We start from the raw sequence: 17,244 nt of genomic DNA on the forward strand, positions 1-17,244 counted from the left end.
TCGTGTGAAGGGTGTTTGTAGTGTTTGGAGCCTTAGAGTTTGAAGTGGGGCAAATGGGAATGTTATGAAATCAGGCTTGAATTCAGTCTTGTAAATATAGTTAGGGTGTGTATAGTCCACTGGAGGTATAATCATGTAGTAACCAATGGCCACACAGGCCTGAAATGATACGCTTTGTCAAGACATGTTTTGTCTTTTGTGCTCTTTAGACTTTAGACTGTTTTGTTTATGAGCCACGAACCCCTCCCACGTGACCATGGTGCACGTGCAGGAACATGGCAACTGCACAAAAAAAAAAAAAAAAAACTGCCACTTCTTTGATAGACACGGTGGCCACCTGCACAGGTGTAAACTGCCCTTCGTTGGCTTCAAATTCCACATTCACCAAAACGTTAAGCCTGTAAAAAAGGAGATTACACCAAACACAAAAAAGCAAAAACACATGGGGGGGGGAGGGGAAAAAAAAAAAAAAAAAAAAAAAAAAAGCAAAATCACAGAAACCATTTTATTGAGGATCTGTTATATTTGTACGTACACATTTGTTGAAAGTAATGATGTTATAGGCATGATTTTTCAAAGACAACTGCTTTGGTTTGTTTCAAAGGAATTATTGTTAACTGCACAATCAGGATGTCAACCTGGTCAGTTCAAAAAACCAGATGACATTACCGTATACACTGATTTTAAGGCATTTGCATTTGGCATGCAGATTTCATTCAGGGCCCAAGTGTTACTGGGGCGGGTTTACAAGGAGAAAAAAAAAAAAAAAAAGATAGCAAAACATAACCGTAACACTCACCCCCATTTCCAAAAACGTTCATTTTTCATGGAACTTAAAACCCCTCAAAATCACACAAAAGAACAACACTCTTAATTCACAACTCACACCACACACTTCCACATCCCACAAAAATATATATTCACAAAACAGTCATAACATATTAACCACAACAGTCTACATCTATAATAATTGTTGCAAACGATTAAGTAAAACATCTCAGAGGCCACACTGGTTTGTATTGCTGCAGTCCATGATTAATTCATAAAAAAATAAAAATAAAAAAAAAGCATTAAGGCATTATTGCCCAATGCATGACAAATGCAAACACTTACTGATACAGTAAAAACTATATCATATTTACATGAGAAGAAAAAAAAAAAAATCACAGAAAAAAAGAAGACAGAGTCTAAATAAGGAAGACAGTGCTTGGTTGGGGTTTACAAATAAAATAGTCAAATTATCCATACTCAATAACTTACTAGTTTAACAAACAGAATGCATTCAGGCACATTATGGAGACCCCGGTATGGGTCGTTGTATTTGATTACATAGTACTGGCACTCTGGCCCCACGGGTAATGGGGTAGTCCAGGCACACCTCTACCAAAAAACAGGGGCGCCAACTGAGCTCCCAGTCCCAGTACAACAAACATACTCCAATACACTGAAAGAGTAGATATTACATAAATCACCCTTTACCATTGCTTCCTCACAAATTTTATTACACGCACAAACATACCCAAATGCAAAATAGAAAACGGGAAAGTAAAAAAATTAACGGCGAAAACCTCACTTGTATAAGCACATCGCATGGGATCACATGTGGAAGGTCCAGTGGATCAACCTGCTTCTCTGCTTGAACGGAGGCTACTGCACATTACATCATGGGCTGAGTATCACCCGGCCCGTCTCACAGCCAACCTAACACACACGTTCCACCCGTGTCTCTCTCTCTCTCTCACACACACACACACACACACACACACACAGGTTCCTAATGAGAAACAGCTCAACCAAGCACAACCACAATCATTTATCCAAAACCAAAGCGCTGCAAACAATAAACACGAACGCAATACAAAGGTCAGGTTAAAATATAAATTTATAGATGCTTAATGGAACAAAGTAAAGTAAAAAATTATAAAAACAATGAGGTGAAGGCCCCATAATGGAGAAGAGCTACCTGCACACCAGTTAAAAGTTTGGACACGCCTGCTTATTGGAGGCTATTTTGAAGAATGGAATAAAAAGAAACACCTAGTAGGATTTTTCACTGAAGAAAACAAGTCTTCAGAGTCTTCCTCTGATCATGACAATCAGTGTTCAATACAGGAACTCTTTCAGGACTGTCTGAAAACAGTCCCCGTTGTCTAACTGAAGGTGGTGAAGAGAAGCCAAGAGTGCGAAATGTTGCCATCGCAGTAAAAGCCTCAAATATGAAGCTTTATGCTTTGTTTACATTTATGTTAGCTACCGAGCCTCACGCGTTATACCACAGTTTTGGAACTTCCATTTTGTCATTAATGAGGAGGTGCGTGGCTGGTGGTAATGGTCCTGTTGACATGTTGACTGCAGTTTGTTAGCATTTTTTGACATTTGTTCACTCAACAAAATGTTTAATGGGATCGAACATGCAAACTAGCAATGGGTCCTTAATAACTGGAGATCTGTGTTCGATTTGGGTTCTTGAGAAGCTATGCTATCATGTTAATAGATGAAAAAGGTGTTTCCTATCGGTGCTTCTGCTCACATAACATAATAATCTGGAGAAAATGTGTCTGGAACGATCAAATTTCATCCCACGTAACACCTGACAATTCCAGTGAGCTTTTCACCAAAGGAACCCAATATATGACCAAAACCACACACCAGGTATGCTAACAAACCACATGTAGAATGCCAACAGCTCTTAGTTTGTCTATAAAGAATCCCTGGCATCTTATCACAGAGGAGGAGGCTGTGGCCATCAAACCTGAAAACAGTTGAGATGTTAACGTGGTAAGAATTGGGTTTAAAAACGAATGCTCGGAACGGCATCGCTCAGTGCCGGGGCAGCAGGGGGATGTTCGGCCGTGGGAGGAAGAGGGTGAGTGTGCAGTTCCAGGTCAGGAGGGTCTCCTGCCCACTAAGACCAGATGGGCTGTGGAGACCCGCAGGTGCTACAGAAGGCTCGGCTCAGGTCACCTCGGTGGGTCAGGAGCGATAGAACTTCTCATTGTAGCGGTGGATGGTGACGCATCCATGGTAGGAGATGGGGCGGGGCATGGCGGCCACGCCTGTGACGATGCCCGTGGCGGGGTCGTAGCACAGGATGGTGTCTGATGCCTCGCCGTTCTCACCGCGTCCACCCAGGATGAAGATTTTCCCGTTGCACACGGACATGCCACAGCTCTCCTGAGGGGACAAAATATCATAAACATTTTTAAACACACCAAAATTCCCATCAAATCAAAACAAATCGACGCTGTTCAGACATCTACCTGTTTACTGAAGGTCTGAACCACGTGCATCCAGTAGTCCTCTGTGGGGTCGTAGCAGTAGATGGATTTGGTCAGACCACCGCACACATAGATAAGGTTGTTGAGGGACACTGCAGTAATGCAGCGCTTAGCGATGGGGATGTTTGCCCGTAGCAGCCAGGTGTCAGTCTCTGGATCATAACACTGGACCTGAGGCAGGAATAATACAAGATGTAGAACAGATTATATTACAGAACAAAAAAAAAAAAACACACCAGACTGCAAATACAAGTTGGACAAACTGTCATATTGCGAAACAAGGAAACTCGTGAGCAGGAAGTTATTTTAGATTTACTCACAAGGAACTGGTAGCAGAACAGATCCAAGTTCAGCAGAAGTATCATTGTGTGTCACATGCTTTTAAGTTCCTTGGAAGAGGCCTCAAAACCACATCCCCACTTTTTGTGTCTGTTTGTTGAAGCAAACATTTGGGTGAAGAATCTCTGTCTGAATTTAGGTGACCAGGGTAGCTTTGAAAGAACAAGGCCTCTTAAAAAACCCAGAGCCAGTCCCCAGAGGGTTTAGATGTGGACTTTTAAAGAGACAGGGCTTTTATGTTTATTCCCAGCCCGTACTCCCAGATGAGGGCCCTTAAAATAGAAAACCCTTGTGTGGATATCAGTAGGATTCCACAGCCTCGCACACAGGAACATAAAAGGAGCAAAAGGCTAATTCTGGATCCAGCACCCACACCCGGCTGGAAACCTTTCTCCAGGAGTCAGCTCGAACGTGCACAGCAAAGGACACATGGCAGGCTTCGGGGACTTCATCAATATTGTCCCACCCCCTTCCTGTAGGGGGGGGATCCAGGAAGTAGCAGCGCAGGCCGTGCCTCAAAATACCAAAAGAGAACCATAAACCCCGATCCCACTGAACGCGACACTCTCCGAGTGTTGCCGCGGGGTGTTTTTTATTATGGCTGTTCGCCACTTCTGTCGGCTGGAGGGAGATCCACGGAATTTGAAACATTTTGGTCGTTTGTTTAAAAAAAAAGTTATAGTGTGTAAGAATAAGAAGTAAAGGGATGCACTCGCCCGGGCGGCCCTCAGCCGCGCCACGCGTCGCTTTACGGCTATAGCAACTGCCAACAACAGGGACACCTGGAGAACATATCACAGCGGCCCTGACAGAACCAGGTCAGATGGACGTTGCGCGAGTCCACCAGCAGGGGGCGTTGCTGCTGCTGCTTCTCCGCTCCCCCTGCCCCCGCGGCACAGCTCAGCGAAGGTCTAAAGTAAACAGCCGTCTCGCATCGCAACAATGGAAGGAATCTGACCGTTGGCAGATTCCGGCGATATGATCCTCGGGGCGACCGGGGGCCCTTTTCTTTCTTTCTTTCGGTCGGTGTCTCTGCTTCTTTATCTCACAGGTGGACTCTCACGCTCACCGACCTGTAATACTGCGACACACCGCATCTCCACATCATGTCAGGCCGAGTCCCTCATATATAACGTCGTTTAGAGAAAAGCTCTGTGGCCACGCCGCGATGTGCATCATTTCTGTGGCCAACCACAACAGTGGAATCTAATAATCTGCCGGAGATGATGACACACTGAGGATTCACTCAGACGATCTTAGAATAATCTGAGTTGGTTCCTCAAGAATGCAAATGACTAGGACAAGCATGGGCGTCATCTCGGAACCGCTAATGGCTCGTTGTTTACAGCCTGTCTTTACCATGGTTTACATGTGTTCGGGGCTCTATGAAAGATCACGTATGTTTACAGAATTTATCAGACGCCCTTATCCAGAGCAACTTACAATCCGTTATTTACAGGGACAGTCCCCCCCTGGAGACACGCAGTGTCCTGCTCAGGGACACAATGGTAGTAAGTGGGATTTGAACCCGGGTCTTCTGGTTCACAGGCGAGTGTGTTACCCGCTAGGCCACGACCACCCTGATCTTTCTCCAGTCATCAAGGTGTGTGCCAGCTCTCTTACCTTGTCCGAGCAGGTGTTGTCATCGGGCCCTCCGCCAATCACAAACAGCTTGTTGACGCAGCTGGCGACGGCGGGGGAGCTGATGGCCTCCTTCATGGGCGCCACCTCAGTCCAGCGGTTGGAGAAGGAGTCGTAGCACTCCACGCTGCTGAGGCGAGACTGTCCGTCGTACCCGCCCACAGCATACACCTGGGTGGGAAAGAGGTCACGCTCAGCCTTTTTACACAGCTGGGCTTCACATAGCAGAATTGGAAATAAAGTCCACACGAGTTCTATTGTTCATTATTGTATTGATTTTCAAAAGCAAAAAATGCGTTTTTAATTAGTAGTTTACTGGCTTCATAAGAGAATACATATACTGTTCATACAATCTTATTAACACCATCTCTGGACTTGATTTATTGAATCATAGGCCCAGTATGCAGCCCTAATCGGAATATTTGACCGTTACAGACAGGAAAAAGGTCAAGGTTCACACAGAAAAAAAAAAAAAATTCCCTGAAGTGGCAACTGCTGTAAGGTGAAAAATGTAAGATGTATTATATTCCCCGGTGAAGTCAGCATTTATAATATTAAATACAATTTTTAAAAAAGCATGTTTCTTTCATTTTTAATATTTAACAAAACCAGGAGTGAGTTGCAGTCAACTTTTAGTGCATATCTGACTGTTTGATACCACAGTGCTGGAATACATTTAATCTCTGTAGAGACAACAAAGAGTAGCATGGGTCATTTCTCAATGGACCCAAACTGTAATTTAAATAATGAAATTGCAGCATGTCCATTGTATTATGAAATGAGTACGTAGGAGACAGCAGACAGGAAGTAAGTTGAACATAATGATCGGCATTACTTCAATTGCCATCTAAACACACGCTTTTAACTCACGCTGCACCTTTCGTCCTTCTCCCCTTTAACCCAACACCAGCGGCACCTGCTCACTCTTGGGGCGATATTGTGGAATGATAAGTCTTCGTGTGTCTCCGCTGTGCGTGGGGGAGCCGAACAAATCGGCGGAGACAGTCTGTCTGCCTCGCCCTCCCCACGGGCCAAAATAAAAAGAGCTGTTTACACCGTGACTTCGCTTGTAATTAAACTCAGCCTTTCATTGGTCTTTGGCCTCAAAGAGAATAGATGGCCCTCGCAAATTAATATGTTGAAAGACGTCCTCGCAAACAATGGGACGTCTATCTATGATTCCACCCCGCACATCCCACACTTCCATGTCACTTTAAGCCGTACAAGCTTCACACATTGTCACCCGCCTCGCTAGACGGCAAGCGTTGAAAAGGCCAGTGGAGCGGTTCGAGGCTGGAAGGCTGAGCTGTAAACATGTTTACTAAAGGAATACGGCCTAAAACAGGTCAGGCGAGAGGCGGGGCCGGAACATCGGTGCTAATACGCCACGTGTGTCAGGAACACGCTCCCCGTACGAGCTCAGAGCAAGTGCCGGCATACATTTTCCTTCATCGCGCTACTATTGTTCGCATTTCGGCCTTTTACAGAGCAGGGCAGTGTGGACGGGACCGGACGAATTAAACTTGGTTTTTTTTTTTGGCTCATAGACGTTCATTCCTTTTTAAAAAATGTCAAAACACAGCGGCAGCCAGACTCAGGGGGTCTCTGTAAATGTTCCCTTACGCTCAAACAGTTGGTACTTGGTAATGCTTGGCTAAGAAGCTGTGCTATAGACGCCAGGGATTGGGGCGGTGGTGGCCAAGCGGGTAGGGAACCGGCTCCGTAATCGAATCCCGATCCGCCGAGCTGCCACTGAGCAAGGCACCGTCCCCACACGCTGCTCCCCGGGCGCCGGTCATGGCCGCCCACTGCTCACCAAGGGTGACTGTTTAAATGCAGAGGACACGTTTCGCTGGGTCACCGTGCACTGTGCTTGCTGTGAATCACAATGACCATCACGTCACTTCATATGTTTGAGGCATCATCAAGATGCTCAAGTTCTTTAATTTAAAAAAGTGCCGATAATCTACCAACATGTTTGCTTTTGAGCTGAAAAATGATCTGACATGTGGACAGACACGGGTGATGAAGTAGGGTGTTTGACAGCTGTCATCGCTCTCGCGGTTTTAAACTCTCTATAAAAACACCATTAAAAAGATCACGTCCTGGGTGACAGAAATAATTACTCACCTTCAAGATACAGATAGCTAAGAAGCGATTTTGCTTTTGTCTTTTTATTTATGCGAATCCCGAGGACGCCTTGGACACCACGTGCAACATCTATTATAGCGCTCGGTCCTCTTCTCTGCTCAGCGCTAGAAATTAACTGGTTCATCTACATTCACAGTCGTGGTGAAATACACCATAAATCACAGCCGTCACCGCCTACCACCCGAAATCGATCTGAATTGTCGTTCGTGAAGGAACAGTGGACGGACTACAAACCGCTCCCCGAGCGCCAGGTGATGGGGTAAATGCAGAGGACACATTTCGGTGTGTCACCGTGTGCTGTGCTGCAGTGTTTCACAATCACTTCACGATCAAGAGCTTCTAATCTGTTTTTTCTGCTGATCTATGGACAGACGTCCCATCAATCCACACATTAAAATTGCAGACCACAGCACGTCAAAGAGAGCGGCATCCTGCCGTGTCCCCGGGGCTTTTTCTCTCCTTTCAGAGAGAGGAAGTCAACAGAAGGAAGTAGACCTCCTTTAATCCCACCATTCCGCGGCAGCACTCACAGAAGTTAAACACACGGCAGGCTGAAGATGGGATGATGGTGTCACCACCGCTCACAGCCTTTCACCTTATTTATGGCCTTATTTAAGTTCCTCTGATCTATTTGTGCTTGATTTCCGTACGGAGGCGGTAGAGACAGAGTTACAACTCGGCCCAGTTGGGAGTTGAGCAAGTGTTGCCGCACGTCAAATCAGTTGTCATTAAATCAGCTTTAATTACATGCTGAGGGCAAATTACAGGAATCCCACGTATTACCAAGCAACACGGTTTCAGCGGTGATGAAATCAAAGTCAGACGTTCCAAGGAACTTGACTCATTCCTACCGGTTTCAGAGACTGAGGGTGCTTGTTTAGGAACAAGATTTATAATAAATGATCGAATAAATGAAAGAATCTGATGACAACCGCACAGTTCCGTATTACAGTTTTGCGCAAACTGCTTTTGTTCAGCAAAAACAGGACCTACTCGAGTTTGTGGAAATGTTGCCTGGGGCCTGTACTTACATTTACTTATCACTTATCGGACGTCCGTCTCCAGAGCGACTTGCAACCAGTTGTTACCGGGACAGGGGGACACAATGTGGGGTTTGAGCCCTCGACTGCGGTTGCCAGGTTCATGTGGGAGTGTGTTTTTAAAGGCACAAAGCACTACTGTGTCTCCTTAACTAAAACCTAACAGCTTGAGCGCTGCGGGCCAGCTTAACAAGTGGCGGATTGCTGTTATTGGGTGGTAGTAGCCTAGTGGGTAACACACTCGTCTATGAACCAGAAGACCTGGGTTCAAATCCCACTTACTACCATCGTGTCGCTGAGCAAGACACTTAACCCTGAGTGTCTCCGGGGGGGACTGTCCCTGTAACTACTGATTGCAAGTCGCTCTGGATAAGGGCGTCTGGTAAATGCTGTAAATGTAAACGTTAATCCGTCACCACAGGGACACAACAGGAACATTTCCAGTTTGCTGCCTCAGACAGATGTGGGGTAAAAGTGAAGCAAACTGACTCACTGGGTGGAGTGAGCAAATTATGTCACTGCCTCACATGCCATGGCTTTAAAAAAAAAAAAAAAAAAAAAAAAAAAAAAAAAACCCTGAACGCTATAACTCTACGCAGCTCCTGGGGGACCTCGTACAGTCGAAGCATGCGCGGTGGTCCTGGATAATTGAGGTGCTTTGGGATTTTACACAATTTTACACAACAACGTTAATCTTCTTATTCCTTACGCATCCAACTTGTTTAATTGAATCCTTTTGTGCCACATAAAAATGCAAGTGACGCAAATGTACAGGCTCAACGATCAGCTGCAGCGATTGAAAAACCAACGTGTGTGTGTGTGTGTGTGTGTGTGAGAGAGAAAATGGAGATTTCTAGGGTTTTCTTCAATGGGTAAGAGAATCCAGTGAAGTTCTATTAATGTCTGTGGAATACAGAAGTCAGTGCCAACTTTACTCAGGTCAAGTTCCCCCGGGAGACACCTGCCATCGCTCTGAAATGAATAACATTTAAAATGGGGGGTCACCTTCCCCAGCAGGACGGCCATCTTGTGACGCCAGCGGCCTTTGTTGAGGGAGGCCACTCTGATCCAGATGTTGAGCTGCGAGTTGTACATCCACACATCCCTGCTGTTGATACGGCCCCCTGGGAACGACACGGCACAGGTCAGTAACAGAAATGTGGACGAGGGACTGGACAGACAGGGACATTAATCACGGGAGGACACCGGACTTGTCGGAAAGCGGCAACTCTTTCCCTTGGATGATTCAGGTCGCAAAGTCATGAACTCAATTCAACCCAACAAAACGTACTTATGAAAGTGTGTGTGTGTGTGTGTGTGTGTGTGTGTGTGTGTGTGTGTGTGTGTGTGTGCGCACTCTCTTGTACTTTTCCGTCTGCGTGTGCAAACTTATGAATCATAAGTGCCGCAACGTTCGAATGACCTCAGCCATTTAGAGACAGGAAAACCCAACCCTTGCGCGAGCAAAACATGCAAATGCCTTGACAGCTATGCAAAGCTCGGTGAAAAGCCAGAGCACTCTGCCCCAGTCAGGGATTTTACCAACTGAACAACGGCCCAAACCGTAACGCCGTTTCCTGCGCGCGCTTTTCTGCGCAGTCAGCACAAAAAAAAAAAAAAAAAAAAAAAAAAATTATAATAATAATAAAAACTCAGCGCGCTCATCCGGTTTAGCATCTCCTAACTGGATTTTAATGCAAGGCGGGCCGCTGCCAAATACATTCTCAGAAAAGGACCCCTCACGCCGCGGGCTGAGGCATGTGACCATTTCGGGTTTTAAAGGGGGGAGGGGGGGTGAAGGAATGTGCAGAAAGACACGAACCCCCTCACACCTCACGTGCGTGGTAGTAGGGTGGTAGTAGCCTAGTGGGTAACACACTCGCCTATGAACCAGAAGATCCAGGTTCAAATACCTCTTACTACCATTGTGTCCCTGAGCAAGACACTTTACCCTAAGTTGCTCCAGGGGGGTGACTGTCCCTGTAACTACTGATTGTAAGTCGCTCTGGATAAGGGCGTCTAATAAATGGCGTAAATGTAAATGTAAATGTGCGTAACGGCCGCCGCTCTGGCCGTATCGCCGGCTGCGGATATAACAGGGTTCCTTTCATCTGGATCATTTAACACGGCCCGAGCCGGCGACGCCCCGCATTCTCACAGGGACAGGAATTATGTTAATGCGTCGACTTGTCATCCTCAGGACTATAAATTTCTGGAAACCGCGCCTGGCCGTGCATCGCGTGGCGATGGGCGCATGTTTTAATGCAACGGGGAGAAACAAGCGGAAAGCTGGGACGGGCTGGAGGCGGATCGAGAGATAAAAACAGCAGGAGAGAGAGAGAGAGAGAGAGAGAATGGGACGGAGGGAGGGACTTATAGGGAGCTGCTCTGGGGCCACGTGAGCGCTTGGCACATGGTGGACGTAAACAGATCTCTCAAAGATATCTCCGCCTCCTCAAGAGCCTGTTTTCCCCACTCTCAGTTTCAGTGCGGGTCTATCCATCCATCCATCCATCTTCTTTCTTTTACGAGCAACTTTTCTTTCAAGCCGGTCTCATAAATATACTGCGTTCACATACCATGTTTCAGACTTGCCAGAACTGATGACAAGAGAAATGTGAAACTGGGTCATGGAATGACGGCTAGAAAAAAAAACTAAAGAAAAAAAAAACAGCAAAAGAGAAGCGAATAGAAACGGGAGATGAACGCATGTGCGAGAAGGAAAGTTCAATATTCCAAACAATACACTGGCAGAAACTGGAATCTCGTTTCCTTTGTCAGTCCGAAGCGGAGTCCAATGATAACAACGATCCCAGACCCCAGCGCCTTCACATCCAGGATAAATGTTGATTTGTTCTTTAATGTCAGTAGGGGGGGGGGGGGCAGGTAACTGAGAATATATCTTACACACACACACACACACACACACACACACGCTTTACCTGACACCAGGATGTCGTTTCGCAGGGCACACACCGCGTACTCAGACTTGGTGAACTCCGGAAGCTTGGCCAGGGACTTCCACTCTCCGGTCACGGGGTCGTAGCACTCGGTGTAGGGCAGGTTGAACCCGCCCACCCGCTCGCATCCGCCCACCACCACGATCACCTCAGAGAAGCCCGTCGACCTGCCGACAGACGCACAGTCGTCAGACGGGGACGTTCCGGCAACAAACATTCCTACTGAATCCATTATTTCGTAAAAAAAAAAAAATCATTATTAAAAAGTTGTAAGTCACACTTTAATGAATGCAAATGGCCTCTACTGTAGAGGTCACGGGATGGGAAGGTGGAGGTGGTGAAAGACTAGGTACCAGTTAGAGGGCAGAAAAATGTTCATCTGGGCCTGTTTGTTTTGACCGAACCCAGGACCCCCCCCCCCCCCCCCCCCCCCCCCCCAGACTCTGAAGAACCTCGTACCGAAGATAAGCGGAGAGCTACAGCGCGTTCCGTCGCCGGTTTTGCGTACACAACCCAACCCCTGGCCAACGTCCACCGCCCGCCCTTTTTTCCTTGAGGAATACTGGGCTCTTTCACCAGCCTCCAGAGAAAAGGGGCTAAAGTTAGTTCTGAACTTCTGACAACCTCTGAACGGGAACAAGGCGATTCGATCAGGGCCGCCAGCGCCGGGAACGTTCCGGGGCCGCCGCTGTGCCGCATCCGGTAACTCTTTGTGAACACCGAGTAACCCTCCCTGATCTGCCTAGAGACAGGGGCAGGCGGAACGCCGACTTCCTGCCCGCCGCTAGAACGGAGCGCCGCGCACTTAACCCCATCAGCACCACCCGCTGGCGAGGACGTGGCATCACCGCAGTAACCGTCCTGCCCGCCACCCAGGCAGGAGACACTGCAGAACAAACTGTAAAGCTATTAGGCCTTTTTTAACCCCACTTTAAGAGTGTAGAAATATACGACATTAATATATTAAAATTGTAGTCGAGTTCTTTAAACCAAGTGCAATTTTACAGCAATTATGCCAGCGTTTAAACTCCATAGTTTCCTTTATTCCCCCCACACTGAATACCGATTTGGGTTACGATTATACGACAGCTTTCATGTCCGTGAACTAAATATATTTTAATGTGTCACATTAATATTAATCACTAAATTGGTATAGTAAATATACTTAACGCTGGCACCGACAACGGTAACAGTTCAGGTCCATGTGTCGGGGGATGTAGTTACGGCTGATATAAATACTTCCGGTATTTCTACCTTACCGTGCTCGATTGAACGAATCTATAAGCGGGGTCAAGCGTTCCTTTGCCGTTTACTTTTCTGTCCACCACGCGACACAGTGTCTTATAGGTGCATTTCCAAATCTTCAACTATGTCCACGTAGAACATGAGCCCAGCTGGCTGCTTCGTTCTGGAAACCGAACATCCCTGTGAACCAGCTTTATTGCGTGAGAAGAGAATCACGTTCGAACTGATTTCAAAGCCCATCAGTTCATTTGTTTAAAAAATTATTATTTTTTTTTTTTTAAAAAGTAAAAAAACGCAGCTGTACTTTTCCTTTTTTTTTTTTTTCCCTCCAAGGCTGAGGACGAAAACAAAGAACACGTGCTCTGCGCTCTCATTTCGTAACGCAGGTGTTTGTGTGCCGCAGACTGCTGGAATGTGTACGGGCAGGCCCTCATTATGCTCCCTCTGAACCTAATAACACCCGAGGACCAGACTTCCTGAAGAAGTTGGAAAATAATTGCCGGGTCGTGAAACTCCATGCTGGAGAGGGACATGTGGTGACAGCACGTCGTCTTCCTGACTGATGTCTGCCCCCCGTGGGGCGCGCTGCGGTTCTCGTACGGCCTTTTCCTAGTTTAACCCCCCCCCCGTGAACGTTCCGGATCGAGGCAACTTCCAAGAACCGCTGGAAGAGCAGAAACAACGAGCCGGCCGCCTTGTGTTTGCTTTGGAGCGCCGCAGGTGCAGCGGTGACGTGGCGGAGATGGCGGTAATACTACCAGGGCCTTGGAGGACAATCGGGGGCCGAGCTGACAGAGGAGCCCTGGGTCACTGTGGTCAAACCGTTTAGGGACCACGAGAAAGCCGCTCTCGGGCCGCTTGCTAGTGAAGGCCATTGTTGAGCGCGAGACAATGTCCCATTAACAAGAAACGGACAATTTGAGAGAAGCCATTTTTTTCTTTGGTCCTAAACCTCAACCTCGGGGTCCAGTGTGACGTAGCGGAACGTAATGGCCACTGCCGTACCTGCGCGGTCGCGTGCGCGGCGACATCATCTCGTTGCCGAGCACGTGGTAGCGCCGGGCCTCGTGCAGCAGCTGGTAGCACTCGGGCGCGTTCTGGATGAGCTGGTCGCCCTCCACCGTCTGCACGAAGTAGTTGGGGTGCAGCAGCGGCAGCCGGACGTGGTTGAGCAGGTCCCTGAGCATGGCCCGGCGGTGCTCCACCTCGTGGTAGACCCAGCGCATCACCGCCTCGAACACCATCTCCTCCTTGCCGATCACCACCTCGTCGCTGGCGATGTACTCCTCCAGCTCGTCCCTCCGCAGGTCCAGGAACTCCTCGTGCTGGGCCACGTCGGCGAAGCTCTGCAGGGCGTAGGTGCGGCAGCGGCTGGCCAGCTGCTTGAGGGAGTGGGCGTCGGCAAAGCGCTGGATGCCCAGGCAGTTGCAGGGGTCCAGCTGGTCCTCCAGGAACTTAGCGCAGGCGTCGCGGAGCGTCCCGATCTGGAAGAGGCTGGACGTCTCGAAGAGGAACTGCACATTTTCGGTGGTGATGCGGGCGCGGCCGGTGTAGACGTACTGCAGGAAGGTGTCCATGGCCTCGGCGCGGATGCCGTTGATCTCCACCAGCATCTCGCGGCTCTCGCGGTGGTCGTTGCAGAACATGGCGCGGAAGTAGCTGCTGCAGGCCGACAGCACGGCCCTGTGGCACGGGAACTCGCGGCCCTCCACGCTGATCACCACGTCGGTGAACAGGCGCCCGTCGCGGAACTCGTTGAACATCTGGAGAACGCTCTCGGCGTGGCAAGGGCCGGACGAGAAATCGAAGATGTCATGGCTGCTCAGGGACTTGGAATCGACCTCCAGGACCTTTCTTTTCACGGCTGGAGACTCCCGCACGCCCGAGTCCTCCCGGTTCAGTCTTCTGCCCAGAATCAATACCATGGTGACCAGTCAGGCCTCCTCTGAGATGTCAATGTGGAGATGCAACAAATAACCTGGTTGCACAAGAAAAAAAGGTCCATTCAGTATGTATCTGTATATAGAAGCTACCCAATTGTATTATTTAACCTATTAAAGGTATATACATATTGCATCAACCCATATTATATGAATTTTCTGTATTTTACTGACCTATTACAGCCCATTAACGTTCATTAACACAAGCACGTGGCTTAGGGTATTGCTCGGGTATTTGGAAATTCGGTAGCTTAAAGCATCAGGCCTTTTGTAAGGAATATTTTTGCTTTGGGATATGGGCATTAGGTTTTGGAAGCGGTTCTAGGAAGAGGCCCTTGAATTCCATGGAAGGAGGAAAACAAAGCACAAGCGCGCACACACACAAGCACACACACACACACACACACACGCACGCATCTCCTCAGGCATTTTCCCCTCTTTTTAAAAAGTCTTGGCTGGCTAACTCTTCACATGAGTTGACACAACAACAATATGTAGATGTCATCAATCACACAAAAGAGAACTGGTTATACTCTTCAGATGAAGAAGGTGAAAAGGGGCATGTATGAAATAACAGCTCTTGCAACCTGTTCAGCCACCAAGTGAGCTCACAATTAAATTTACTCTTTTTCCTTGTTCTAATTAAAACATCCGAAAATGCGTCCAATCCCAATCCGCCAAGGTGCCACTGAGCAAAGCGCCGTCCCCACACACTGCTCCCCGGGCGCCTGTCATTTACAGCATTTATCCAGAGCGACTTCCAGTCGGTAGTTACAGGGACAGTCCCCCCCTGGAGACACTCAGGGTTAAGTGTCTTGCTCAGGGACACAATGGTAGTAAGTGGGGTTTGAATCTGGGTCTTTTGGTTCATAGGCGAGTGTGTTACCCACTAGGCTACTACTGGTGATGGGATAAATGCAGAGGACAAATTCACTGTGTGCACCGGGTGCTGTGCTGCTGTGTAATCACAGGTGACAATCACTTCCCTTTTAAATGACTCCAACCCTCCTGGGCCGCGTTCTGCTGAATTCTGCCCCCTAGTGTCCGTCCCGCGAACAGACGATCTCGAGCAAAACAACCCCTTCGGGACCAAGTTCGCGATTCGCCGACACCATGGAAAATTACGACGACCGCCGCAAACAAAAAAGGCGAGACATGCGCAGCTCGACTGCGTGACGCAGACGCCGTGGGAGCGCAGCCGGCGACAGAAATGCGCAACGACGACCCCACAAATTATACAAACGGGGCTGACACGCTCACACGCAGCAAAAATAGTGTTCATGTTAATAACGTTCTCCGTTTTATTATTTGTCCCCAAACTTTCCTTATGCCTCCAAGTATTATTGCATTGTTACTATAGACAATTGCTCAGAACTAACTTTAATTTTAATACAAAACAGGCAGTAATGTGACTTTTAAAGACTTTTAAAAACGACCTCACCTGTGTAGGAAAGTTTGAGAATCACTCCTGAAGAGCAACGCAGCAGTGTGAAAAGGAGAGGAACGAGAAGAAATTCATTTGTCCACCTGACGCGCGTAAATTAGCAAGGACCAACGGGGACGAACATCATCCTTTGGCCGTCATTACTCTTGCATCAAAGTGCACAAAGAAAACTGCAGCAAACGGTCGGCGCGACGCAGAAATACGTCCGCGGGCTCAGCCTCCGCGCACCGGCGTCCAATCAGCGGCCAGAAGGGGGTTGATGGGAAATTGTAGTTCGCGGCGGGCCGGTGCGGCGCTGAGCTGGCGCCCGGCGGGAACTACAACTCCCATGAGCGCCTGGTGCCGGAACACGTGGCAATTGTTTGCAAACAAGACGGTTGACGGCCGGGCGCCATAGGCACATGTTGCCTGCTGGACAACAAAGAGACGCGATTCTAATTCTAACCTCGAGTGTTCTGACGCGTATTCATAACACTCGGCATAACACACAGTACTGTGGAAAAGGTTACAGGCAGTAGTTAAACCAACTAAAATAAAATGCTTATGTATCTGAAATGGTTATGTAAATGTGTAAAACACACAAATAATAATTAAAAGTGAAAGTGGTAAATGTGATTTGAGAAAAACTGTAACCGTAAATATATCCAGAGGTGTGCAACAAAACCTGGGGGTTGTTCTCTCCCAAACTAATGTAAACTAAAGAATTATTACCTACATGCAAATGTCTACAGATGCAAAACAATATTGTGTAACTGCTCATCACCGAGTTCCTGCACAGATAAAGTCATTGTTTAGTGAAAATAAGGAAATTCTTAAAACAGTTAAGGGCAAAATCAATATTTCATCAATGTTTGACAGGGTTTTCTGTCACGTTAACAAAATTGCTTGCAGCTGAGATAAACAGCGTTTTTTTCCACTGGCTAGTATTGGTGCCTAAAACATTTGCACAGTAGCATATTTTAATGTCAGAAGAACATATTTGTGTCTTCTGGCAGTGTTTACTTCCTCAAAGCACTGTCCTCAAATACATAGAAAGTTACATTTACAGCATTTATCAGACGCCCTTATCCAGAGCGACTTCCAATCAGTAGTTACAGGGACAGTCACCCTCTGGAAAGTGTTTTGCTCAGGGACACAATGGTAGTAAGTGGGATTTGAACCTGGGTCCTCTGGTTCACGGGCGAGTGTGTTACCCACTAGGCTACC

At 47.6% G+C, this 17,244-nt stretch overlaps 1 protein-coding gene across 1 annotated transcript; it reads right to left on the reverse strand.

Moving 5' to 3' along the window:
- Nucleotides 1–761: 761 nt before the first annotated feature.
- klhl24b (kelch-like family member 24b) lies at nt 762–16,189 on the reverse strand. Its single transcript, XM_028970596.1, has 7 exons — nt 16,036–16,189; nt 13,660–14,632; nt 11,392–11,576; nt 9,455–9,573; nt 5,241–5,429; nt 3,261–3,449; nt 762–3,174 (listed from the first exon to the last, which is right to left on the reverse strand). The coding sequence occupies exons 2-7, from the start codon at nt 14,577–14,579 to the stop codon at nt 2,974–2,976; spliced, it is 1,803 nt and encodes a 600-aa protein (XP_028826429.1). The 5' UTR covers nt 14,580–14,632; nt 16,036–16,189; the 3' UTR covers nt 762–2,973.
- Between the last annotated feature and the right edge of the window lie 1,055 nt (nt 16,190–17,244).

This window comes from Denticeps clupeoides, chromosome 2 (genome assembly GCF_900700375.1).
Source record: "Denticeps clupeoides chromosome 2, fDenClu1.1, whole genome shotgun sequence".
In the NCBI taxonomy this organism is placed as follows: Eukaryota; Metazoa; Chordata; class Actinopteri; order Clupeiformes; family Denticipitidae; genus Denticeps; species Denticeps clupeoides.